The 26,437-nt window shown below is 41.2% G+C and overlaps 2 protein-coding genes across 10 annotated transcripts in view; one reads left to right on the top strand and one right to left on the bottom strand.

Moving 5' to 3' along the window:
• Positions 1 to 22,461, bottom strand: part of LOC144030717 (uncharacterized) — a 37,823-nt gene extending 15,362 nt beyond the window's left edge. For 4 of the 8 annotated variants that reach the window (XR_013287333.1, XR_013287334.1, XM_077537255.1 and 1 more), the window contains exons 1-3: positions 21,885 to 22,461; positions 17,009 to 17,109; positions 15,528 to 15,619 (exon numbers count right to left, since the gene is read on the bottom strand). Coding sequence is in view for 5 of the 8 variants with exons in the window: in XM_077537255.1 (XP_077393381.1) it covers positions 15,528 to 15,619; positions 17,009 to 17,036 (120 nt within the window). In the remaining 3 variants the exon portion in view is untranslated. Of the gene's footprint in view, positions 1 to 15,527; positions 15,665 to 15,787; positions 15,906 to 17,008; positions 17,110 to 21,606; positions 21,802 to 21,884 lie in introns of those variants that run through there. The other 4 variants (XM_077537257.1, XM_077537258.1, XR_013287335.1 and 1 more) reach the window with 4 other exon arrangements.
• klf12b (Kruppel like factor 12b) overlaps positions 1 to 26,437 on the top strand; it is a 56,443-nt gene that overhangs the window by 379 nt on the left and 29,627 nt on the right. Inside the window, exons 1-2 of one of the 2 annotated variants that reach the window (XM_077537253.1) lie at positions 21,893 to 22,344; positions 25,520 to 25,602. In XM_077537253.1, coding sequence (XP_077393379.1) covers positions 21,975 to 22,344; positions 25,520 to 25,602 — 453 coding nt within the window. In that variant the 5' untranslated portion in view covers positions 21,893 to 21,974. Of the gene's footprint in view, positions 1 to 21,892; positions 22,345 to 25,519; positions 25,603 to 26,437 lie in introns of those variants that run through there. The other variant, XM_077537254.1, reaches the window with a different exon arrangement.

Raw genomic sequence — 26,437 nt, 5'->3', positions numbered from 1 at the left:
ACTTTTAAAGCCGCCACAAACTCGGGCTGAAGCGCAGTGGAAAAGTTTGCCCCCCTCTCAGAAAGAGTTGTTTGCTTACCCGAGCCTGCTGTGTGGCAGCTTAGAGACGGCGGCTGTTAGCAACGGGTTAAACATTAGGGCGGCTCGGGTAGCGGGAGGAAGGACACGGGGGAGGTGGTGGTTCGGGGCGGGGGGGGTGGCAGAGTGTTCCAGGGCTCGGTGTCTTGGATGTCATCGGCAGTGTAGGGTAATAGTCATTGGTATTGATGGGGAGCTGTCAGGGTGGCCGGGAGAGAGCGAGAGAGAGACACCACCACCAGGCCAAAAGGGTTGGGGGGGTGGCCCTTGGCTGTTATTTTCAATTATAGTGGGTGGGGGGAGGAGGGGGGCGGGTGGAAGGTGGTCAGGGCTGACAGCAAAGGCATTTGTAAACGTAGCGAGGGCAGGCAGGAGGGAGCGAGGGGGGGGAAGTGGGGGTGGCTTGGTGGCCTCTGTTCTCGGGTTTGATGTGGAAACTGAGCGCTGACCTCTGTGACTTTACCCCGACGTTTGCAATGAGAGGCCCTCGCCTTGACTGTAAGTGCGTGACAGCTGTGTGTGTGTGTGTGTGTGTGTATGCTCGCGAATAAAATGTGTGTTGGATGAGACCCCCTGCAGATCACTTGATGTTCAACGAGTGAAATTATTAGTGTCTAAATCTCACTTAAATACATTTCCATATTAGGGATGGGAGGGATCAACTTGGAACCGGCAAGTGATGGAGCAAAAAAAAATAAAAATGTAGGAATGGTCAATTTTGAGACACACATTTCTTGCTGCGTTAGCAGTAACAGTAAATATTTGTATGAAAAAAAAATAGTTTGAGACCATAATTTTTTTTTTTTTAAATCAGTAGCCTACAGCGGTAACTGAGACTTATTGTTAAACTGCTATGTACACTAATTACCTCTTTCCTAACTTGGAAGCATGTCTGTATCGTAACCGTCCTGTAGGATCAAAGGCGAAGTGCTGTCTGTGTGTAAGGGACAATTCCTTGACAGTGGTTTGACGTTTAACACCTAAGGCTGAAAGCAGTTCTCCGACAAAAGGTTTTATTTCTTTTACCAAGCTGGTGCTGACATCATCTAATCTTCTGATTGCATGATGAGGTTTCGCAAGGTTCTAAAGACGTTATGGCTCAGATATGCCAGTTTTGTGGGTTCTTTGTATGGAAAAATTCTATGGTTGACCTCGATTTTGGAACTTTTTTTTTTTTTAAGGATATCCTCGAAATGCAAAACATCAAGTCCAGGCAAAAAAACTGTTGCTATTATAAAGCATTTATTATCTGTCCAGGTAATGTTCAAAAGTTGCAGTTGTGTTTAAATGTACCTAATTTTTCACATTCTAAATTTTTCACAATAGTATGTAAAGAAAAATTACAAAACAGTCTAACCTTTGATAACAAGTGACAAAACATACACACTGCGTTATCTCAGCGTATTTTCCCGTTTCTTCGTCTTCTTCTTCTTCCCTTTCCTAACTGTCATTTGGAATTTGTTTTTTTAATATGTGGCACAAAAAACACAAAAAAAGCAAAATGTGCTCGGGTCTTGCATGAATTGACGGTGGTTTTAAAGTCTGATAAATTGTGCGACTGGAAGCATAGGTGTGGTAACCACCAACTTTTGGTCAAATTCCGATCTGTATGACTTCATGGTGTTACTACTTTAGAGGCTCCACTGTCGTCTGCAGAGTAGTGTAAAACTGCACTGCATCATACTGGCAGGTGTTTCTAATATTTTGGTAGCCAGCTCTCAGGATGATGCAGTGCGGTTGTATGCAAAGTAGTTTACAACAACTATCATGAACTCTGACTATGTCATTCAAATTTGAACAAAAAAAAAAAAGCAGACTTTATGATTAAGTTCTTGGGTAGGAGCTCATCCTGTAAACTTGTCCATATGTACCCAATGAAGTGCTTGATACCTATTTGTGGCCAATGTGTTTTGCATTTAGTTGAAATGATGATTCAGTTTGTTGTAGTAGTGACACGGGGGCTACTTCCTCACTTAAAGAGCATTACAATTTTCAGAAAAGCGGTGACCCACAAACAGTCAGATGTAACTGTAAAGCGATGGTTCGTTCACTGATGACATGCTTTGAAGTGTTTTTGGATGTTAAAGAAGCGTCAAACTTCAAGCATAATTATTTAGTTGAGCCAAATGTCTCTGGCAAGCTGTAGTGGTTGTATTGCCACACATCGTAAAGCGTGTGATGTGATACAGTTCCAGTCATAATCCCCCCCCCTGTGACTGCCTCTACGGTGGCTCCTATTGTGGTTCAACCCCCACCCCTTTCACTGTACACAGGCTTACGATTACGATCAGCTCAGGTGGTGGTGCTGATGGCGGCGGCGGTGGTGGGGGACTCAATTAAAAAGGCAATCACCGATGGATAGACTCTATCTGTCTATCAACACTTGGCCGCCCAGGACATTTAATCAGCCACCGCTAAGAGGCATCTCCTTGTCTGACACGCAAATTGGTTGCCTGCCGACAGACAGAGTCCGTCAGGAAGTTCTGTCCTCTCGTTCGAAATGCCCGGCATTACCCCTAATCAGCTGGGTTAACGCGGCTGTATTGACATTAACTGCTGGATGATTGTCCTGCTCGGGGGTCTATGGAGTGCATAGACATTGATTAGTAGAAAGACCGCAACTCTCAGTATCAAAGGAGAGTGATGTAGACATAAGCTTTACATTGGTCATTTTGATGTGCATATGTGTGATACACCAGTAAAAGTGCTGACTTCATATAGTATAACCTCTAAAACTGCTATACAACTCTGAGATTTGACCAAAATGTTCAGGAAAAGTCGTAAAACAACAACAACAACAAGATTTTAGTATCCCTATTTATTTCCTGGTAAAATAGAAATAGCATCAGTGATACCAATTTATTTCTGTGTTCTTATTACCACGGGTTTCTAAAATACCGGTACTTAAAAATATTTGTGTTCCAAAGACTTGATGCCTTTGTTGAAAAACATGATTTATTAAATGACCAACAGTATGGCTTCAGAAACAAGCGATCAACATCTTTGGCAGTGATGGAATTTGTAGAAAATATAGCTACAGCAATAGATTAAAAAAAATAAAATAAAAAATCAACATGCTGTGGTTGTATTTATTGACTTTTGCAAAGCATTTGATCCCATTGATCACTCATTATGCCTGCAGAAATGTGAACAATATGACATCAGAGTTGTTTACTTAAATGCTGAAATGGTTACTTAAATAATAGCTTTCAAAATGTAAACATAAATAATACTGAATTACATCTGAGAACAGCAATATGGGGTATTCCTCAGGGTTCGGTATTAGGACCTAAATTATTTATAATTTATTGAAATGATATTTGCACTGTTTCAAGCCTATTATAATTTGTAATGCTCGCTGATGATACAAATTTATTTTGCTCAGGGCATAACATGGAACGACTAATAAAAACGGTAGAAAGGGAATTCATTGTGTTAAAGAAAATGGTTTGATTGTAATTAGTTATATCATTAAATGATAAAACAATAAATACATTTATGGTGTTTGTTAGTATGGATATGCAGCTCAACTGTGTTATAAAACTTAATTTAAATGAATGAAATAAACGAAATTGAACGAGTTACTGAAACACGGAGTGATTATTGATCATAAACTGTATTGGAAGCAACAGACAGAATACACTAAACGGAAATTAGCTAATTCAGTGGCAGTTCTTTGTAAAGTAAAGGATTTCCGAAATAACACAGGCCTTCTATATTGTAGTCTTCATCTTACATGATGTCATATTGTGCTGAAGTTTCGGGATATGTATATGAAACAAATATAGACCCAATTATTAAATTACAGAAAAAGTGATTAGAATAATAAATAAGGTTGGCTACAAAGAATGAACTAACTATACTATATTATGAGGGGTTTATTTATGTTTGAAATATGCAAAGTGAAGACCAACATAAAATATAGATAGATGTATTTCAGTTGTGGGTGTAAAATTGTAGAATGGACTTAATGATATATTGAAGTTGTGCATTTCTCTATTGGGGTTTAAGAAAAATTAAACTTTAAGATAATTCATGCTTAACAACAAAACATTAAGAAATTATGTGAGTGTAATATTTATTTATTTTGCTCTGCTATGATGTGATTCAGGGACCTGTATAGGATACACAATAATAAGTGTGGTGCTTTAGCCGGTTAATTTTCTGTGTTATTTTTGGAGCCGAAATAATCTATTCTTCATCATCACTTCAACATTTTCTGGCTCTAAAATGGTTGTACAAATTGTACACTTCTGGTTCAAAAAATGTCATAATTTTCTGTGCTTTTTCTTTGGCTTTATTGCGACACATATTCCAAAACAAAGATCAACCTTGTGTCAAAAGAAGAATGTGAGAAAAGAATATAATGAGAATAATAACACGAAAAGTAAAGCAAGCAGACTTTTAAAAGGAGATTCTAGCATGACCTTTCAGTGTGACTTAGCAAAGACAGCATAAAATGTTAGCATCAGCTGTTAGCATTTGTTGGCCAGGTCCCTCTTGGAAAAAGAGATGTTTAAACTCAATAAGTTTTTTCGTTTAACAATAGTTGTTGACATAGTAAGTCGTCAACATTTCGACCAATTGTTTATATTTCCATATTTTTCCAACATAAATGGAAATTCAGTCAGCGACAGATTTAAATTCCCAAATTCCTGATCCAAAACCAGTGTACAATCTACAGTAATGCAGGCTAATCATTGGACACGCTATCTTTACCAAACAGCATTTGACAAACAACTTTGAAGTTATATATATATATATATAAAAAAAGCCATTTTACTCCAAGATAATTAAGACACTTTTATTTTCTTAGACTTTACCGATCCAGCTCCTCTGTGCTGTTATTTAATCCTGTCAGATGGTGACAAACTATTCCCTCCTCCCCCTTTGTGTTTTCTCTTGTGGATTCAACCTTCGACCCCAGTGTCCAGCCCGTGTTTGTTGACCAAAATCGAGTTAAGGGTGCGCACGGAGCGATCACAGCATGTGACTTTTGTGGCCCGAGCACGGAAAGTGTTGTGCAACAGCCCTGCGAAGCTGCGGCTGATAGTCTAAACACTGATCTGTCCCTCAAGTAAAAAAAACAAAACTTGCATTGGAACAAAGGAGGTTACAGCTTGTCAATGGCAACTTCTTGTTTTGCAGTCTTTCACAGTAACTTGTAATCACCACCCTGACCTTTAAACACACCCAAAGAAGATTCTGATTGTGCCTTAATCGCTGCTCATTGAGGCCACATCTTTTTGTTGACGTTTTTAGCCAAAAAAACAAAAAAAACAAAAAAAAAACCTTGTCTCTGTTGTCACACCCTTACGGGAAGCGACTGGCTTAGGAACGCTTTGCTCCCGTCATCTGATTTAAGGTTGCTTTCACGTTTCCATGGCGAGGATGGAAAAGCATGCCAATGTAGGGCCTGACTATCTGTGGCCATGATTCTCGGTGTCTGGCCAAATATGGGCTGCTAACAAGACTACAATGATCTGGTGCTTTTAACCGTTAATGTGCCGATTTAACTTGATCTGAGAGTAGGCCCGATGTAGAGATGCTGCCGGTTTGGCACTCTGAGTCAACTCTTAAGGAGGGGAAATTATGTCAACATGTGGAATCCATTTAGGTAGCACACTGGCATTCCGCAAGGTCTTTGGCGTCAACACAAACGACTTCCCGCCATAGACTGTAAGTCCCCGGGTGTGAACGGCTTCCACCAGGTATCAGCTCAGCATATCATGCTCTCAAAGGGTAAAAAAATAAATAAATAAATAACAAAGCGGTTGATGATCACCGGATGACTAATTGAGGTAAACACAGCGAGGCTTTTGTTGAGTGGAGTTGAAGTGCTGGAGAGGGTCAAACAAGGGGTAAAAAAACATTTGTTGTTACTGGGTGTCGTGAATATTTTTTAATGAGGGCCCATGTATGGAAAATATTAGCAATCGCCACCGGTTTGTCCTATTGCCGTGAATTCTGGCATACGCCCATCCTGAAATGCTCAGGTTATGTTTTTGGTCATTTTCAGGGCTCGTACCTGAACAAAACTGAGGGAATCCTCTCAACTGCCACCAATTTTATTGCGGAGATGTTTTAATCGCAGAAGTTGGGAGTTTCATGGTAATCCATGAAACGCAAAGCAACATCATTGTGCTCCACAAGCGCTGATCTTGGCCTGACTGTGTATAAAGAAGGCCCCTTGCTGAGATCCATACATCATACTACACATGAAACGTCTCCTCTTAGGGGAATTATTGCATCTTTTTCATATTCCAACAATGTATATTAGATGCAGAGATTATATATTTGCTGTCATCACACGTGAGGGTTGTGTCTAGGACTGGGTATTGTCAATAGCCTCATGATAAAATGTGTATCGTGATATACAGTGGTCATCATACAATACATATCATGATACACATGGTTCCCCATAGATGGCCTTCAAGGCAATAGGTATCCGATATTTTACATGAATTTACATACGTTTTTATGAAAACAGTCATATGTATACCCAATTTTTATTATGCTGGATGGCAAGATGTTTTCTTTCAGCGCTTACCAACAGCGCCTTAGCTGGTTGAAATGTGTGCGCACCGCATAGCAAGGAGCAGCTTTCATAGATGCGCCGTGAAACTTAATGAATAAATGCGCAATATCGATTCCAATGCCGTCGTACCGATATGTGAATTGTCAAGAGGATGTACTCCCGTATTGATTTTTTTTTTAACACACCTCTAGGTGTGAAGATCTGGCTTGGCCATTGCTTGTCAAAGAAATTATTTCAGTGGTTTATTTTCAATTTGCACAGTGTTTGGTTTTGTCAGATAGTGGACCATATATTGATGCCTGGAGGGATTATTAGTGGAGAATGAGGCAGATGCTACAATATAATTTGATGAGCTTTCTGTAATTCTCTCTCAAGAAGATCTACGTTCACCTGACTGGTGACATTACTGGTAGAAACCAATTGCGTAATTCTTGACCAGAAACTGCTTGGTGTACAGTATACCACCATCAGCGCCGGTATTGCACGTGAACTCATCTAAAACTAACATGCTTCCACGCGAGTTGCTGACAGTCATTCCTGGAAACGAGTCAGCGCATCGATGCCTCGACATGGGCTGTGATTGCAACCGTGCAGTAAAACGTCGAGGCCGGTCTTTAGAGAGCATGTGAGCGCACATGTGCTGTGATGCACTAAGTGGGTAAGCCATTGTGGAAATTGTATGTAGATACTGCATATAATGGGGTGGAAGGGTGGGGGTGGGGGAGAGGGAATGGGCACTTGCTAGCACACATTAAGACATACTGTACATTACATGTTAGAGCACCAGCACATGCACATATCCACCACACAGACTGGGGGGATAAAAGGCTACTGAGAGAAACCCCCATTAGGGCAGGAGTGAAGCGGCATTCCTTATAGAGGAAGGGAGGTATGTGGGCGGTGGGTGGGAGGCATGCAGGTTATTGTGAGCATGCTGGTACTCCCAAATGCACCTCCCTGTAAGGGCACAAGATAAGAAACGTTTCATTTTGACTTCGAGCTTAAAAACAACGATCACATAGCTTAGCAATCTCTCATTGGGCTTTTACTGTCATTGCTGCTCTCTCCTTGCGCCGAGGCTGTAACATAATAGAGTATTTTAAAATCGCATATTATGAGAGCGTTTTAACACCAGAAATATAAACCTAGCTTTTAGAAGCTCTTTATTTATGTTGTAAAGTAATGTGTGGCCTAATGCCAAAGTTTGTAACGAGTTCTGGTTATGATTGTTTGTTTAGCTTGACAAGTATTAGAACACTGAGAATCTCATTATGGTAACAAGTAACAATTGTCATAAAGTGGACAGATTCATTTGCGTCACATCAAGTTAAATGGCTAATTTTGTCCTGTATGTACTACTTGGTTCTTGTCACGTCGCTTGGCTTCAAAACAAAGAATGTGTTTGAATGGTAATTCTGGCAGCCACAATTGCGTACATAGATATCGATTTTTAGCAGCTCAACCAATTTTTAAAACTGTTAGCTTGGTCACAACATTTTAACTGAGGCTAACTGTTAGCTTATCTGTCTACTACGTTGTGGTTGTAAAGTTTTTGACTTAGCATTTTTTTTGTGGTGAATGACTTGGTACTTGGTAGACACGTTATACATATAATCAATCACAATCACAACCTGTTGCTTCTCTTTTTTTTGTGTGCAGCCACAGGACAAGCTTCAGGTCACTCTCTCATTGGTTGTTTGTTCCGTTTCCTGTCACCATCAGAGTCCATGGCTTAACCGAACTTGGTGTTCACCACACACAAACCTTTGTCATCAAAACATTTGTCATCAAACAGGTTAATTGTTGGCCCGACTGTTTTACGAGCAGATCAGGGAGAAAAATCCTTCTTAATCGCTTAAAATAATCTGTTAAGAGACATCCGACAATTAGGTCTATGTTGACTTTGATCAGAAAGAAAGACAAATGCTAAAATATGTTTTCCCTGCTTAATGCAGATACTTGGTCAAGACTCAAAACATGTTATTATAAAATGTGTTTTTACTAGTTGCTATGCCAGGCAAGGCATAGCAGTAATTTAACATGTAGGAGAATATAATTTTGAAACGCTGCTGCTTTGTCTTCTTGATGTCCTTGATTGATGATATGACCTTATTGATCAACTGGGGTTAGCTGGCCACGTTCTCTGTGGGTACAACACCGCTGCACATAAAACAATTAATGGCAGAGAATGTTTGTCAGTATGTCCTTTAGAGGGGTTGTGACCATTTGCCTACAATCTTGCCCAGCTAGCAGAAGAACGTCTGTGTTTATTGACTCTGTGGTTTTTGTCTTCTTGGGGTTATGGGCGGGTGGGGGCTCAATCATTCCGGCATAGTATTTAACTTCTTTCTCATGGTTACATCAAAACTGATTGTCAATTGAAAACAAAAGTGTCTGGATCGTGTCACAAATCGCTTTGACTTGTGAGCCTCGAGTAACGCCACCTCACGTTAGAGCTGTCACGGTCGCGGCTTGTTTAGTCGCTGTTCCTCTGCAGCATTTTGGAGGCGCATGATGCAAGAGGATGTCACACTCTTCTCTGGAGCAGGAGCAATGTGAGTGTGAATTAGAGCACACTGTGGGTGGCTGTAGGTGGCAGCTTGCGCGCTGAATGGGCTTCTATTCTTCTGCTTTCATGAGCGAGACGCTTGCGTGGATTTATGTGCGAGAGTGTCTCGAAACCAAAGATAGGTGGGTGTAGGCAAAGGTCACAAACAAGGTGTGTTTGCTTGAGTGGGTGTTCCTGCACAGTAGCCAAAATTCAGCCGCCACTCAACTTGATCAAGTTGAGCAGTGTGTAGTTTAGATATACAATAACACGGCCTATTCTTACTGTTTTTGTTCATGTCACTAGATATAATGTACTGTCATGTAATACAGTATGACATTCTGTTTTATTGTTGTGACTTCACTGCTGGTGTCTGTACTGCAAGGGTCTAAATAAGTGATTTATGAGGCAAAATTTGTATACTGCGCGTCAACAAATCACATTGAATAGCAAAACTAAGACTCAAAGATTTTTTTCCAATCTGTGGAGATCTTAAAAAGTTTTGCTGGCCTAACGTCGCCTACCATGGGGAGTCAGAGGTTGGGGGACGTTTTGTGCTACTTACACCGCAGCGGCTAGCTAGCACTGAGCTTCAGCTGGCAATTAGTGCACCTAAACACGGTACAGAGTCACTCGTAAGTCAGAAATCATCGCCTTGGTGGCGATGAATAAGAGTGATTAAGATATACGTTTCTGACAAGTGTCATTCACATTGAGGGATGATGAGGAAAAAATGGAAAAGCTTTGTTAATTGCTAAGCTAACCTACTGTAAGATTGACACGGCAAGCACGTTAACACCAGAATTAACTGCTTGTGTGACAGAGTCCACTTTTCACAGATGTCTGGCTGGAATCGCATTAAAGTGGAAAACATCCAACTTAGCAAGCAAGCAAATTAATAAGAGTAGGGACTTTGGAGAGAAAATATACTCACAAAACAGAACCAGAAATTAACTCCTGTTATAGTGTACGTCATTGAGGAGGAGTTACGTATAAGGTTAAAAGTATAACATAAAATAATTATATTTTTATTTGTTTGATTTCACAAGAGTCCAGAGTTTAAATTTTGACTTTTGAGGTCTGCACAGTAAATATTCTCAAAATTACATTACAGTAGTAGATCATATGTTTTTGTTTGTTTGTTTGTCTGTTTGTTTTTTAAATCAATTTAGCTGTGTAAATACAAGTAAACATAATTTGCTGGTACACACAGTGTGAATTTAAGAAATAAATACCATTAAAAAAAGAAAAACAATTGCTAGTTTGTTATATATATTGTTGTTCGTCTCTGTGTGCCCTGCGATTGACTGGCAACCAGCCCAGGGTGTACCCCGCCTACTGCCCAAAGCCAGCTGAGATAGGCTCCAGCACCCCCCGCGACCATTGTGAGGAATAAGCGGTCAAGAATATGGATGGATGTTATATTGTCACATTTGTATTGCTTAATAAAACCCTTGCTTTAGGTCCTTGGACTAACCTGAAAAAAAATTGCTCCACAAAATTAAAGAGTTGCTCCTCAAATGAAGTCATTGATTCACAAAACTGCTCCACAAACAAAATCTAATAATTTCGAGCCTTACTGTACATACGGTACTTTTATGTTACATACAGTTGTCCTGCTGCACTTCTGCACATATTAAGTATCTACAGGATAATATTCATGTGCAGTTGCCACATACACTGGTGCTCCCATTCCTGGATGTTGTAAATAAGTACATAGATTTTTTTTTTTTAATGTTATTCTTGTGTGCTGCTACTGTCTAATTCGCCGCTGTAAAACGGAAATTCTATTCTATTCTGTTCTATTCAGGAAGCGAAGCTGACACACAGATGGAAGCACAGACAAAACCAAACATTGCTTTTAAGTTTTTTTGAGTTGTATTTCTCAGAGCGAGCAGCCTCTCATGGGAGCGATGTGGTTTTTGTAGAGGTCGGGAACTTTTGCAGAGACAAGAAACCCCTAAGATTTATGAATGATTTCCCCCTCTGGCGTATTTAGACATGGCTGATGAAATGAAATGCAGGTGCTTTTTTTATTCCTATGTTCGTTTTATTCACGCCGCCAACTCAGCAAAATGTTCCGACACATGGTTTCCATATGCTCACGGGTCACAACAGTTGCAGTTTCTACCATGTTGGTGATCTCATTTGCCTAAGTGAGATGGCTTTCAGACCTAGGCAGTAGTTTTACACCATTGCAAACTACAAAAGCAATAGTAATTGATCGTCTCTTAAAGTAATTGAGAGGAAAACATTGAAGTGCACTAATTGGCGGCAACCGGCTTAGACACTGTTGATTCACACAAGGTCAGGCATGGAGTGAGCTGTTTAAAATGTGTTAGAAATAATAATTGATTCATTGAACATTTTCACCATAGTCAATCAAAGACATTTTTAAAGGCAGATGAAAGAATAGAAATTCTGTTTTCTATAGATTTCATTATTGTGTATTGATTGGTTTGTCGTAAGTCACGACAACATTTTAAGCCCGGATGACACCCTTCTGGCCACCATTGTAGACAAAGAAAAGCAAAATTATAATTTGGTTGTTTTGCCTCTAATCAAATTGCACGCTTTAGTGTTTGCCAGATGGGAAGGGAAGCACTGATATGCCCCGTGCTAATTATTACCTCTATCGTGTCACCGGGGGGTTCCGTTGAAGGGGTCTTTTGTCACCTGATAGCGGGGTGCACGCATGATCCGGATCACCTCACTCACTCTCATTCTTTAGCATGGCCGTGTTTGTTTTGACATTTTGATATTATGTTTGTCAGCGAAGGCAGTAAACTTCAGCTGCATCCGGCAACTTCACTTCCCCCTCCACCCGCCCTCACATCTCGACAGGATTAGTGACACAGGATCCCCCTGGCAGAAATAGCCATGAACCAAGGCCAATACAGCAGAATATGGGAACTTCTATGGGGCTTGTGCGTATGTTGTTTATTTGTATCAACTACAAAAATGGACCCAGTTTCCTCCCAGGTGCTCATACTGCCTCTTCTCACATGATTGTAGTAGGATTTCTTACAAACAAAAATCACTGATTATTTGATTAAAAGTACCTTCATTTTTAATTTGAAGCATATTAAAATATTATGCCTTTTGTTGTTGTATGTTGTGACAATTTTCATAGCTATTTGTCTAAATTAGTTTTATCGGCTGTTGGGAAAATGACAATTTAATTCATAGATTTTTTTCAAATGTTACTTTCAATGGTTGGTCAGGGTTTCCCCCAGTACTTTATAGGCCTGGTGGGCCGCCACACTGTTCTTCCGCCTAGGAATGGGTACCTTTCACATTTGAACCGATACTGTTCCGATACTCGGTACCTAGGAATCGATACCGGTACTCAACGGTACCAATTTTCGGTACATTTGTGCTCTTGTTTTATTTTTTTCTTTGTATTTTTTTTCCCCAATTTTATTTATTTATTTGGATGTAATAAATGTTCATCGTTATGTAACAGCATTTTCTTTTCTAATCAATTTAACAATTACTTTTAAATATATAAACTTTGACAAATAACAAAAATGTAAAACAAATGAGCCAGAGAGCAATAGTAAAAAAATAAATGTATAACAGTAAATATATAAATTAAAAATTGATGTTTTCGTTTTTTGTGCAGTTTTTTTTCCAGAACATAAAGGCTGCCACAGCTGCGCAATGAGTTTGAAGTTCCAACCCACTTTGCACTCAATATAGTAAAAAAAAAAAACAGTTGGAAGGTGACATGATGTGAACAAAGAGAATAATTGTGTTCAAATTAATCATTTGACTGCACCCGATGTGGTCTGTAATGCTCGCTACATTTTGGCCACACGCTTTCGCGATTGTAAATATAGTCAAGAGTAGTAGCCGACTGTACATCTAAATTACAATGTCTATATACCTTAACGATGGTGAAGCTGTTTACCTTCTTTCTGTCATAATTCTATTCAGTGGGGTCACCGACACCTCCCTCCGAGTCGTGCGCTGATTTCGGGGAAGCGGACATTTCCAGTTTCTGCCGGGTGTGGAGGCTTTCTTCCTCCTTTATAAACTGGATGTATTTGTTTGGCTTGTCGAGCAGCACAAAAGTCTCGCTCGTTCCCAAACCCAGAAATGTTGGCGTCCCTCCACCGGCTGCGGCCCGGCCTGGACACGGTTGAGTGAATGCTGCGTTGTGGACCGAAGAAGAAGCGGTGGGTTCGGCGGTCGGTCTCTCAGCTGAGGTGCCACGCACCGGGGCCGCGGCACCCGCTCGCCGCCAGTCGCTTCCGCCGACCAACCACGTGGCTCCACACCGGCTAGGCTCCAGCGAGTGGGGGACGTCAGCATGCCGGGTGCGTAATTTGCATATAATGTTGCATCCAAGTGCACCATGGAAAATAGTCAACTCACATACTCCCGCACAATCACAACTTAAAACGACGTGCTTCAGTATCGAAACATGACACCGTTTTATTTTACGTGAATCGGTGCTCGGAAGTACCGATCCCTATCGATACTTACAACAAAAGTACCGTCTTCGGTACCCATCCCTACTTCCGCCCCACTCCCGCTAGGTTAAGCGTTATGATGGTGTGTTCCGAATTACTGCAATTCAAGTTACGTCACTGTAGGAATGAGACTTCGTTGTGAAACGAGGACTAAACTTGATCAAGAACAAAAACATGAGGTCAGCTATTGGATGTTGACCTAGAGCCATCCTAAAATTAGTTCTGCATTGTTGTGTTAGTATTTCTAAAGCGGGTCATTATGACTCTTAAGTTTGTGAGTCAGTCATATGTTTTCCAACTTCTTTGGTTTTTTTTGCATTGCTCTCGCTTGTGCGGCTTTGGTAACAGATCTTCCTGTCTGCAGTGTATCAATGATATCCTTTCTCTGTGTCCAACCTTAAAGCTTGTAAGTCATACCCAGGAGCGTGCGAGTCCGGCACATTCTTGCTTGGTCGTTAAGTAAAATGATCCTGCATTGTGTGTTTCTCTCGGGTCTTATCAAGAAAGACAATAGGTCAAACTTGTTCTAGCAAGAATTGAGTTGACATTGATGCAGCGTATTTAGTAATGAAAAACTGATGTTTTGTGTTTCTTAAGAAGGCGTGTTGGCTAAATAAATTAAAAAACAGCAATTTTTGTTCATCCTATGTTTGTGTTGTATGACTTTTTTCACTCATATGTCTTATATTTGCAATCAATTGAAATAAAAATAGATTTTTGTATAGTGAGATCACTGAATGTTCTGAACTCCTGCCAGTATTGTATTGTGAAAAGTAATGCTGACTGGAGGGGATAAGCCATAGTGAGCTGTGGATGGAACATATATAGAAGGCAAAATGAAATTAACAGCGCCTCTGCTTGCAGCAGCTAAGTATTGCACTCCAGTGCTCTCTTGGGCCTTACTCAAAAAATGTCCCAGGAGCATCCAAAAGACTCAGCCGGCTGCTCTCGCCAAGCAAAATACTGGGAAATGGAAATTATGAAGCCATTCACTGACTGCCAGGAATTATTATGATTTTAAAAATGATAATCAAAAATATAGATTTTGCCCATCTTTGGAATGAAAGCCAGACTCTCATTTAGTAAGAGGCCAGCATCAGCACCTGTTTTTCAAGGTTATAAAGTCAATGGAGGTCAAAGGTTACTTGTGAGCTTCGTCAAGTAAATAGACAACATTTAACATCACTGTTGTGCCGGGGTGGTCGCTATTTTTTTTAAACAAGTTAAAAAAAACAAAAAAAAACAAAAAACAAGTAGACGGTATGTGCTGCTTTGAAGACCCCCTTTTTTTTTTTTTTTATCACTCAGTTCCTTAGACCCCAATAGTAGATTTGGCAGAGGCATATTTTGTTGAATTACAGTTATAATTCTTTCATTAAAAAAATATACAAGTTTCTTCCTGTAAACATCATTAAGCATATAATTTATGCATGTTTTTAAGGCAAGTTGTAAAATGTCTCAAGTCCTCTTGTTTATGTTTAACAAATTTAAAACACCATAAATCATGCGGTTTCTCCTGAGTACTGTCTCAAATATTCTCCAATTTCGATACTGTAAATGTATAGGATTGTATGCCGAGAAACGTTTCTTGGGAGGAGCAATATGGCGGCCTCGCGACTTCAAAAGTCTTGTCCTATCAGCTATCCAGTCATATATTCAGATCAATTGGATAAATAATAATAATTTAAAAAAAGATGCAATGTACCAAAACAAGCTTTGAACTTAGCATTATCGAGCATCTTTCCTTGGATTCCGTTATTCTGATTAATATTGAGTTTATGAAATATGAATATAGCAGAAAAATCCATTCTCAGGAGGTGGCCATTTTGCCACTTGCTGTCAATTAAAAATGACATCATAGTCAGGGCTCACAATCACAGCTCACCTGTTTTCTGAATTTGGTCATGTGACGTTCGCATGCCGAGCCCTGATTGGTCGTAACCTGAGTCCTGGACAACTGTGATGTCATTTCCACCCCTGAAATGGATAAAAACGGGTGGATTTTGCTGCTTCATTTAAAATCTGCAAACAGAATATTAATAAAAATACCATGCTTAGACAAGCGGGGGCGCAGAGGACATAGAAAGCAAATGTTTGTGTTGAGATCCTCTTTAAGAATGTGATTGGTAGACTAAGCAAACGTACCGATTTGAACTTTGACATATGCTACATAGGCCACCTTTCATACAGTCTGTGGGTTGACGGTATGTTTGCGCACATAGTCCCTTTGTTTGCCTGGGTCCACTTCCTATTGAAGCCGCTCCTGCAGTGGAAGCAAATACAAGCCCTGAAACACGTGAAGGCGACATCTTCCACCCAGACTGTGTTTTATTGCCTTCAACGTTAGCCTTCATTGTGACCAAACTACTAAATCAAGCAGCTTTCTAAATGTTGCCGAACAGGACGAGTGTAGGAGTGAGCTGCTAGGCCCGTTATGACTGTGTCACATTCGGGGGGTCTACAGGAAATCATTTCGGCTCTTTTTTTTTTTTTTTTTTTTTTTTACTATACTTTTGCACCAATCCAAAAAAGAAGCTTTTTCACATCTCATTCTCCCCACTCTCTCACTGCTATGGTGGGGGACCTGGTGGGAGGCTGGGGTGGGGGGTCTGTTGGCATTCTTGCACTGTGTGCTTTGCGCTCGACCGGGCCTTGGCTGTAGTCCATATCCCCTCTCTACCCTCACTCGCATCTCTGACTACCACCCCCCACCCCTTCCTCTTCCTACCCCTTGCACCCCTCTTGTGCTCCTCAACCATCTCACCACCCCCAGCTTGACTCTTGCCTCTCGCTATCAGCTCCCTTTCTGTACCCCAGATAATTCATTGCCCACTTCCTTGCCTCATCACTCCTCTTGACCTCCCTTGCATGCAGGGCCAATGGCAGCAGGTCCGGCCTCTGCGACACAGATGTAGCCGGCCGCCCCCGGGCACTCGACTTGGAAACAAAGCACTGATGGAGGCTGGGTGGCACAGTCTGTTTTTGGGCTAGTAGATGCACATGCAAGGGAAGGGCAGGCAAGGCGGCAATTTATTACATCTGCTTCAGTAAGTTGATTCAAGCTTAACTTTCACCTGAAGAAATAGTGCCGTGCGAGCTGGGAGATAAGCCGGATGGGTCCTTTCACCCGCTCGTGTTGAGATAACACGGCGTGGTGTGCAACTGACACACACTCACACACACGTCTGGTCTTTTCTGCTAATCAAAGCAATCAACGGAAGCTTAGCGCAAATCTGCTGTTCATTTTATCCAAAGTGTTCTCTGTAAAGCAGTATCGCATGGATGCTAACGCTAACAATGCCAGGGACCAGACAGAAAAGTTTTCTTTTAAGGCTTGTTGACTTTTAGGATGATTACAGTTCTCACCTTCATTTGGACAGGTTGATGGTTTCATGTTCCCGCCCTGAGACTGGCTGGCAACCAGTCAAGACTAACCCTGCCAATCGAGTCTTCAGTTCACCTGTAAACTGAATGAGGACAGACTTCAACAAATCAAACTTGAAAAATGATAAATGTCAAAATGGGTTTTGCGTTCTGACAACAGCATGTTGGCTGAACTTTTTCCCTTCGAGAGCCACATACAGAAAAATTTAATGATGCAATAGCCACTTTAAAAGAAAAAAAAATCATCTAATTTATTAAATACGCCAAAATTAGTCAATCAACGAATTCATACATTGCTTTATATATTAGTTATTTTTGACAAACTGCCACCTGAACAGCTCTTTATGAAATGTGAATAGCAAATAGGATTTTTCAAGATTTTTGGTGGTTGTGGACCTGCATTCCGCTACAATATATTCGCCCCTGCACTGAACAACAGCCAAATTTCTAAAGCTATTGCTTTGTAATCATGAATGTTAACAATTTGGGCCTTGATAGTTAGCAAAAAGTGGAGGGAATCATTTTTGTTTGTAAAAATTAAAATATTCACCACAGTGTGATTAAAAAATCTTATTTTACTTGTAAATATTTAATTTGAATATTTGCACATTTAAAAAAGCTCTATAGTATCTAAAACACATTTATTAATAGTATATGCCCCGGGATGCTGAAAATTGTTTGGTGGGCCGCAAATGGCCCCTGGGCTATAGTTTGGACACCGTTGGACTACAGCTGTGTGATTAGCCCATTCCATAGAAAGAACATCAGCACAAAACTGGGGGCAAAGTCAACACAGATATTTTTCACTGAAGCCCCTTTCGCACACCAGAATTTGTTCACCTTATTTTCTGTGTTGCTGTTGTCTATAAACGGCACCCACACAGAATTAGGGCAACGAGGTTGACCGGCATTTCCTGGCAACTGAGTTAGTATGAGAGCTGTTAGAGGATATTTTGACACTCACTTCGACTGCATTATTGTGTTGAAAATCTTTTTCACACCAGCCACTGGAATGGGTGTCATCCAATAATCTGATTGCCGAATGCTATGTCGCTATGTCGTGTGACAGCATGCACCGTCACCACCCAACAAAAATGTCACAAAATGTAAGACTTCATAAAACGCATCAATACTCTCATTTAAATGTTCTCACAAATTATTTAACTTTAGTGTGAAATCTCGGCCTGTCTAATTGAACGCAAAGCAGGAAGCCATCACTTATTCTGTTTGAATGGTCAGATGTGGGTTTATTGTATCTTCTGCCATCGAATGGAAGAGCATTTCTGCCTTCCATTGTGCTGCTGGCATAAGAGATGAACAAAGACAGTAAATAAATAACACATTTCAGACAAATTAAGTGTAATTGAATAATTTCTTGTGGCACCCCAGATGACCTCTCATGGCACTGAATGCCACAGTGAATCAGCACTGCCTTAACTATGAAAAACACAAAACAAAACACACAAAAACATGTTTTCTTCACTGATCACAAAAAGTAAGTCAGCCACTCATATCTCAAATAATTTTTCCCCATTGATATGAATGGAAATTACATTAATCTGTTCCAGCCTCCTAAAAAATAACAACAAAAATAGACCTCGACAGTATTATACTGTTTAAAAACATATAGCGATAACTTCTTTAGGTAGAATGTTAAGCGCTTCTTCTTCTGGTCTATCTGGATGTGCTGCTGGTTTGTGTTCAAATATCCTTTGTTTAAATGTCTGTTTTGGATTGTGTGTTAGCTATAAGCTAATGGACCTTAGTAAGCAAAGTCACATGATTTAGTTAAATGCACATGTAATTCCTTCAGTTTTATGTTTAGTTTCAAACTTCGACTTGGAGTGGCAATAAACAGCATGGTGGAAGTACACTTTTGCTTCTTGGGAAAAAAAATGCTACCTGCCAAACTGCTGCTTGATATTGTGAAATCAGCTGTTCCCATTTTGCGGTGCAGGGTCATAACTCAATCCAACTCAAGATACTCAAGATACTCAAGATATATTAGCTTACTCATCTTAAGTCAACAGCAAGTGGTAAAATAGCCATCCCCGAGATGGCTACAAATGGCTGGATTTTGCTTCATAACTCATATTACAAAAATGTAATATTAATAAGAATGTCATGTTTAGACTAGTGAGGTCACATATATATTTTGTCAAGAAATGCTGAGGGTTGACTTCCACTTTTAACTGCATACAAGCTACTAGACAGATGGGCATAAACCTCTTAATTCATTTGCTCCCAATAATGTGTAAAAATATTTTTTTTTAATGTTGTAAGTGTCCCAAAGACGTATTTATACGTTTTTTTTTGTTTTTTTTGTTTTTTAAGCTAGAGCATACAGAAGGCTTTGATGCAGCCTCTCAACTGCAAAGAACGGTTGCAGAAATGGTAGTTATTACACAAACGGCCAGCAGGTGGCAGCAGAGCAAAAGAGATCAACCAGGGCCATCTAGAAAAAAAACTAAATTACTTAGAATTTTAAATAGATTTGTGAAAACTGATGAAACTTTAGCTCTCTTCTAATGCTAATTGCTGCAAAACGGAAACAGATAGAAACATACTTTTTTTTCCTGATGAAAGAAGAGACTTTAATCTTTCTTTTGGTAGCAATTGAACACAATATTCTGTGGGCCTTGCAAAATCAGTCAAAATCCAGTAAAACAGACGGGAGCGAACGGGATTGCTTCTGTGAAAATGGCTGGGAGTCAATAAGTTAATAACTTAACATCAACCAGGCCAGTTCAAACACCTGTCTGATAAGGGTCCTGCCTTGAAAAGAACTGTAGGTACACGTTATGATTCAAGTTGAGGTGCAAATTTTGAGCAAATTCTATAGACACGCGCGAACTTTGAAAAAAGTATTTATAGAAGAGTGGCATACATTTATATTTTTGTACATATTTTGGCTGCTAAAACTTCAGTTACCTTTTCTCTGAAGGGATTTTGCTTGTTGGAAGGAGAAATGAAATGCCTCAACACTCCACTGACTTACCCTCCTGGCTGCGTCTGACTCCCCCACACACCTGGGATGGCCATTTTATTTCAGAGTGCAGCAAATGGAAAGGTGATCTTAATCTACCCTGCACCTCCGCCCCCACAGCTCCCCGCCCATTCGCTATCTCGCACACTCAGAGAGCACCGCTGATGGACAGACAGCAGTTCACGGCCGCCTGCACAGCGAATGCACTGATGAAGACTATTAGATGCATTGTTTGACTACTTTGAGTAAAGCAAGCGCTTCGTCGGGCCTGCGGTGGAGCAATCGGTCAAAGTATTTCGACCTGTCCCCCCTCCATTAGCTCGTTACTCGCCGTGAGGCCTCCCTCGCCGCTGTTTGCACTTTGGTCATTGCAGTCACAAGCAGCGGCATGCGCTGGCCATTGATTTCCCATGAATAGCTCGCTGCAGGCCAGTTCATTATGAGGGTGTTCTGTTCACACACCGCTGGATTAGCGGGACTGCGAATGGATAGAGTGCCTCTTTCTAGAGGTGCTCAAGCTAATCTTGTATTTTCATTTAGTGGCTAACATGAATACATTTAAAGACGTAGATGTAAAAAGATCATATTTTGGGATACAGTCATTATCAGGGAAAACACGCCATTTACTTTTGCTGCCTGCTCCACACCCTTCGCTTGTTCTCTTCAACACATGGCTTGAGGCTGGACTCTGGCTGCTGCTCCACCCGCTCAAACAGTTACCATGGCAACGCTATCTGGGCCTACCAAGACCTGAAGCCGAAGGACATGCTGGACAACAATACAATAGTAGCACAGCCAGGGTACCTGAGGGACTTAGACCTAAGAGGGAGGTATGTGTGTGGGTGGGGAGGGGGCTGGAGGTGGAGGCTGCAGATTGAGAAGGAGTAAATCCTCCCTCCGCTCTACCGCTCTACCTCCATCACACACAAACACCACCAGGATTAGCCTTGCGCTGGAAAAGTAGTGGACCATAGGTGGCATTTAATCGGCCTTTTGTTTCTGGACAAATTAGTAGTGGTTCCGGTGGCCCCAAAAAGGGCGGCTTAATCCTGGTTCCACGCAACATTTGGGTTCAGATCACTTTGGTTAGATGCAAGTTCTGTTCTTTAGTGTTACACTTGTTAGTACCCTTTTATATGGGTGCAGGGTTTCATTCATTTGACGAATGAAGTGACAGCAAAATGCTTGAAATTGGCAATGAAACAAAAGGGAACAAGTCTCGCTGATACCATTCTGTGGTAGAAATAACATCTAAGGGCAAACCAAACTGTGGGGTTTTATGAAGAAATGGTAACAAAGCACAATACATTTACAACAGGACATTGTTAATACAATTTCTCCCGCACTACTGTTATTTACTGAGAATACCTGCAAAGATTATTTGTTTCATTGTCACAGTGCATACAAGCAGTCAGCAACTTTTTCCAAACCCAAATACTGTACTGGCAATATTTGTGTATTTTTTATTTATTTTTTAACGTAAAACAATGCTCCAAGTAGTTGATGTGAGTAAATATATATATTTTTTTCTGTTTTACTACTCATTCTATACTTTATATATGTAAAGTTTTCTTGAGAAGATTCAAAGTCGTACCACACTGAGGCCCAGTCTACACGGAGCAGGGGGTTTTGCAAACGGGAGGGATTTCTATGTATTTGCCCTGTTTGCTACACGTCCCCATGGTTTTTTTCCCCCTGAAAAACGAAGGTTAAAAAATACCAAAGTGAAGATTTTTGCTTTTCTCCTGATCCGCGTTCGCGTATAACAGTCGTCAACGAAGATTTACGTCATCGCTTTACATACGTCACTCACTCACACACTACCTCAAGTATTAAAGCAACTCGAGCCATTGTGACAGCGGGTGTGCTCACCTGTTCGTCTGACGCAAAATCACACGGGTCCACGTTGGACGACATCGAAGTACTGCGCCAGTGAGCAGCGTTGTCCAAGTAGTTGTTTCTATGCCAGAAGGTATTGTGGTAGTGGCGGGATCCGTAGCCCCCAGTAGCTCCGCGGGAGCTTCCAACTTGTCGGTACCATCGCCCCACGACATACCGTTCCGGACATATAGGGCCGACATGGTCCCACAATTTACCCACCGCTACCCGGGTAAATTTTGGGAAATTCCAGGTCTCCTGGAAGTCCTCCTGGATGGCTCCAGGAGACCGAGGGCTGCCTCCTCGTACCCTGCGCGCGAACCTGGGATGCGGGTGGCTGTGCTCTTGGCCCCGCTCTCGGCGGCGGCGCTCGGTTGGCCGGCCGGAGGACGCGCCAGCGGGGGAAATGCGGACTGGCTGCAACGAAGCCTGGGTGCTGCTTATCCATTGCCAGGTGATTTGAGCTGCTTTGAATCGTTTCTGTGACGTTGGGTCCAGACACAAACGTTTTTTTTGTCGTTGTTGTTTACGTTTTTACAACGTGAGTGAGTGATTTGATCAGCAGCGGAAGAAGAACGTGTTAGGCTACTAGTACGCTCGGCGATCTCCTCGCAGGTTTTGTTAATAAAGTTGTTAAAAAACAAGTAAAGCTTTTTTATTTTTTTTTATTTTTCAACTTTGTTTTCTTTAAAAATTCGGCGATCTCCCAGCAGGTTTTGTTTTTTAGAGTTGCACGAATGAAGTTGTTAAAACACAAGCAAAGCTTCTATTTTTAATTTTTCATTTTTGTTTTATTTTTTTTTAAAAGGTTTGGCTGACAGTCCATTTTTTCGTGTGTGTGTGCTGACTGTCCGCACTTGTGTGACGTAGTGTGGAAGTGACGTCAATAGACGAGCAGTATTTGTCCAACTACTGCCGCCTAGACGCGTGTGAGTGGGTATAAAAAATAAAAAATCCATCCATCCATCCATCCATTTTCTTGACCGCTTATTACTCACAAGGGTCGCGGGGGGTGCTGGCGCCTATCTCAGCTGGCTCTGGGCAGCAGGCAGGGGACACCCTGGACTGGTTGCCAGCCAATCGCAAAAAAATAAAAAATAAAAAAAATAAACTACTGCCGCCTAGAAGCTTGGCATGCATGTAAATGAGCTTTAAAAGGCACTTCTCCGTTTGTGTGTGTGTGTTTTTTTTTTTTTTTTTTTTTTTTTTTTACAAACAAGGCAGTATGGACAATTATTTTTCTCTACATGGGGAGGGGGCAAATACTCGTTTTTAAAATACCCAGCTACGTGTAGACAAGGCCTGAGACACATGAACCTTAACTGATTAGTGGAAGAATGGCCTTGCATTAGCTGATGGTCCTATTCAATCAGTCAGGTCGGGAAAGCATAAGGGGAGGGTCTGTATACTATTCATCACTAACAGGTTTATTTCACCACCACTTGAGTTTCCGCAGTAGCGGACTAGACGGAGTGACGGTTGCGATGAAATAACAGCATTACCATGTGGAGGCTACTTGCAGTGTTTGTATTCAACACTTATGCTAGAATAATAAGAACACTTGCTACCTAAGGTCATCTCTGACTGAGGGGGATGTGGAATATACATTGTTGTTCTTGGCTCCATTGCCTTTACAGCAGCAGCGTTTACTGGCCACCAGACAGAGGCTGAGTGCTCACACCAGGATTGGGAGGACGTTCGGTTGCACATGTGTTTGTTTGCTGTGCATTTGCAGCTTTTTTTTGTTTTTTTGTTTTTGTTTTTTTGCCTGAATGACACGAGGAACCGTGACCTGGCGGCGGTGTCGCAACAAATGTTGAGTAACTACTTATACAAGCCAGTTATTGTCCGTCAGTGAGAGACGAACGAGGTCTGCGGCAGCCCACCAGGCAGCCGAATGTCTTTATTAAAACAGCATAATGACTCAGCTTATCCTAATTCATGTCAGCGTTTGATCATAGTCAGAATTAAAAGTATATCACGAATGTCTCGACGCGCATTAATTTGTCACTCAAAAGTTCTGTTTGAACTTTTACAACTTGGTGACTTACAGTATCTGAATATATTTTTTGGCCTTGAGTTGCACAAGCGGATAATTATGTTGGAGTCCATTAATTAGTCTTATGGCACACAGTCGTCAAGTTCAGCCCTTTCAAAACATAAGGTTAATTTTTATTACAGATTTTTTTCTATTAATGTTTTTGTCTTTGTCTTTTTTTTTTTTTCTTATTAAGGTTAGAATTAGAATCTTGTAGGGTTTTGGAAATGGTATTTTCCATACACTAATATCCTTTAAGACTATAGAGTGCTCTAGGTGTTTATTCTGGCATATCGTTGGGTGTGGCTGGCCAGTCGGATGGACAAAGATTGTGATGCTGGTCTGTCTGGTCATTAAAGTTACACATAACGTTATGGAAATTTTTTTTGGTATCTCCGTTAATGATATAAAACCCCTAAATGATCACTAAAACAACTTCAAACTGACAAAGGTAATAAATAAAAACTTGAAAGTCATCTTTTGTGCCCCAAACGAATACTCTTAAAAAAAAAATTGAACAAAGTGGCCTGTACAAAAATAATTAAGAACCTTTTGAGGGAATTGTGAAAAGTATTTTGGCCTGCTATTCACGAGCCAAGTGCTTCAACCTTCTCTGGTTTGAAGGGTGCCTATTCCACACTATGTTTTAGCTTCTTTCACAGATATAGACCTACAAAAGTATTACCAGGGCTCTTTATAATTGTCTGATGTTTTATTCTTAGCCATTCTTGTTTTTAATTAGCTGTGTGTTTATGTCTTTATCCAGTCGGGACTCAAGAGACACATGACCTGCGATTGCCTTGATAGAGGTCTTTGTACCCATTACAGGTTCAAGACAAGCTGTGCTGGAATTAGCAAAGCAGCCCCAGAAAAGAAAACTGAGTCTGTTGTTTGTTTCCATGGTTACAGTGCTCTTTTTCTTTCTACGCAGGTTGCAGTCAAAACTGACAACACTCTTTTGTGAAAGAGTGAAAAACCCACATTCATCACTGAAATAATTTGAGACTGATGACAATTGGAATTTGCTGAAATGCCTTTTGACAAGCCACAATGCTTCTGGGATATTCTTGTTGTGATGTGTGTGTTGTTTTTAAATCAACAGTCACAAAAATCATGTCTACAGTTGTGCATATTTTTTGCCCTACATTTCCAAAATGTGCTAACATTTTTTTTGTAGCACAACTGCCAACTCATATTAGCTTTAGCTACCTAATTGGGACTCCCAAATGAATAGCTAGCTAGGTAGATAGCTCAGTGGATGGATCTATCCATCTCTCGATCAATCGATCGATAGATAACTGACTGACTGAGGATGGGCCAGATGTATCCCGCGGGCCAAAATTTGCCCCAGGTCTGTCCTAACTCGAACTCTACCAACCTAATGCTATCTATCGCTCTGCTATCCGACATGATCTCCGCAGCAGTCAGATAAGTGAACTACTACACTAACAGTGGCTTCTATTTATGAAATATTGGTCTACCCTTTTAGGGTCAGAAGTCAACTCCCGCTTGTTTGTGACAGACAGACGTGTTTATATCTTTGCAGGTCCTAACTCAACATGCTTCTGCCTCCTCTTTGTCCCTTTCACAGGCCGCCGAAAAGACAGGATGTTAATGCTTGACGGAATGCCTGCAGTCCGAGTCAAAGCTGAGCCCCTGGAATCGGAACAAGGGGTAAGCGAGCAGTTGTTTTCCAGACGATTCCCCAATCCCCCCCCACCCTGCTTTCCTCTCCTTCTTTCCTCCTCCCGGCAATGGGCAGATAATCACTCCCAGGCTTGAGCGAGCGAGCGAGACAGCGAGCGTGGGGGCTATGAGGAGTGGTCGGAGAGCATGGTAGCGAGGAGGAAGAGAAGGAGAGCCACAGCTGGGACAGGAATGCATTAGGAAGGAGGAGGTGGTTTTGAGGGGGACTGTTAGGGAGTCCGTACTAGTTGGTGGGTGGGGGGGATTGTTGTTAGCAGAGAGGTTAGGTCACTTGAGAAACTCTACATCTATTATCTGTCCGCATCTTTACGTTCCCCCATTGATCCTCCCTTTGCCCTTCTGTCTTACAAACACAATAATAATCTTCCTCTTGTGCGCACACACCAACACAACTCTTCCTCTGAAGAACACTATCTCAGCTCCTTCTCTTCCTCTCTTCACTCTCCCGTCGCGCCTTCTATCGCCACGTATGAATCACAGACACAGAAGTTAAGCGTCGCGATTCAAGCCTTTCTTGAAACTCCCTTTGGGCGCCGTTGTCTTTAAAGGAGAGTTCACTCTTAGTTGGGTTGAGTTTGTTACGATGTTCACCTCACACAGGCTTTGCATGGCCCTTGTAGAGTATCAGGGCTCTCTGGTCCAGCATACCTATAAATAAAGTGGTCTTGTTATGGAGAAGCTGTTGCTAGGTTACAGGGGCTTTGTGTTTCTGCCACAGCTGTACGTGTGTGTGGGGGTGTGCGTGCGTGTGCAGGGGTGTGCGTGTGTGCCACGTGTGGAGGTCACCACATTTCTGTAATAA

The sequence above is a fragment of the Festucalex cinctus genome, chromosome 11 (assembly GCF_051991245.1).
Source record: "Festucalex cinctus isolate MCC-2025b chromosome 11, RoL_Fcin_1.0, whole genome shotgun sequence".
Classification (NCBI taxonomy): Eukaryota; Metazoa; Chordata; class Actinopteri; order Syngnathiformes; family Syngnathidae; genus Festucalex; species Festucalex cinctus.
Note: the sequence above shows the minus strand (reverse complement) of the source record. Positions and strands in the feature narration are given on the sequence as shown.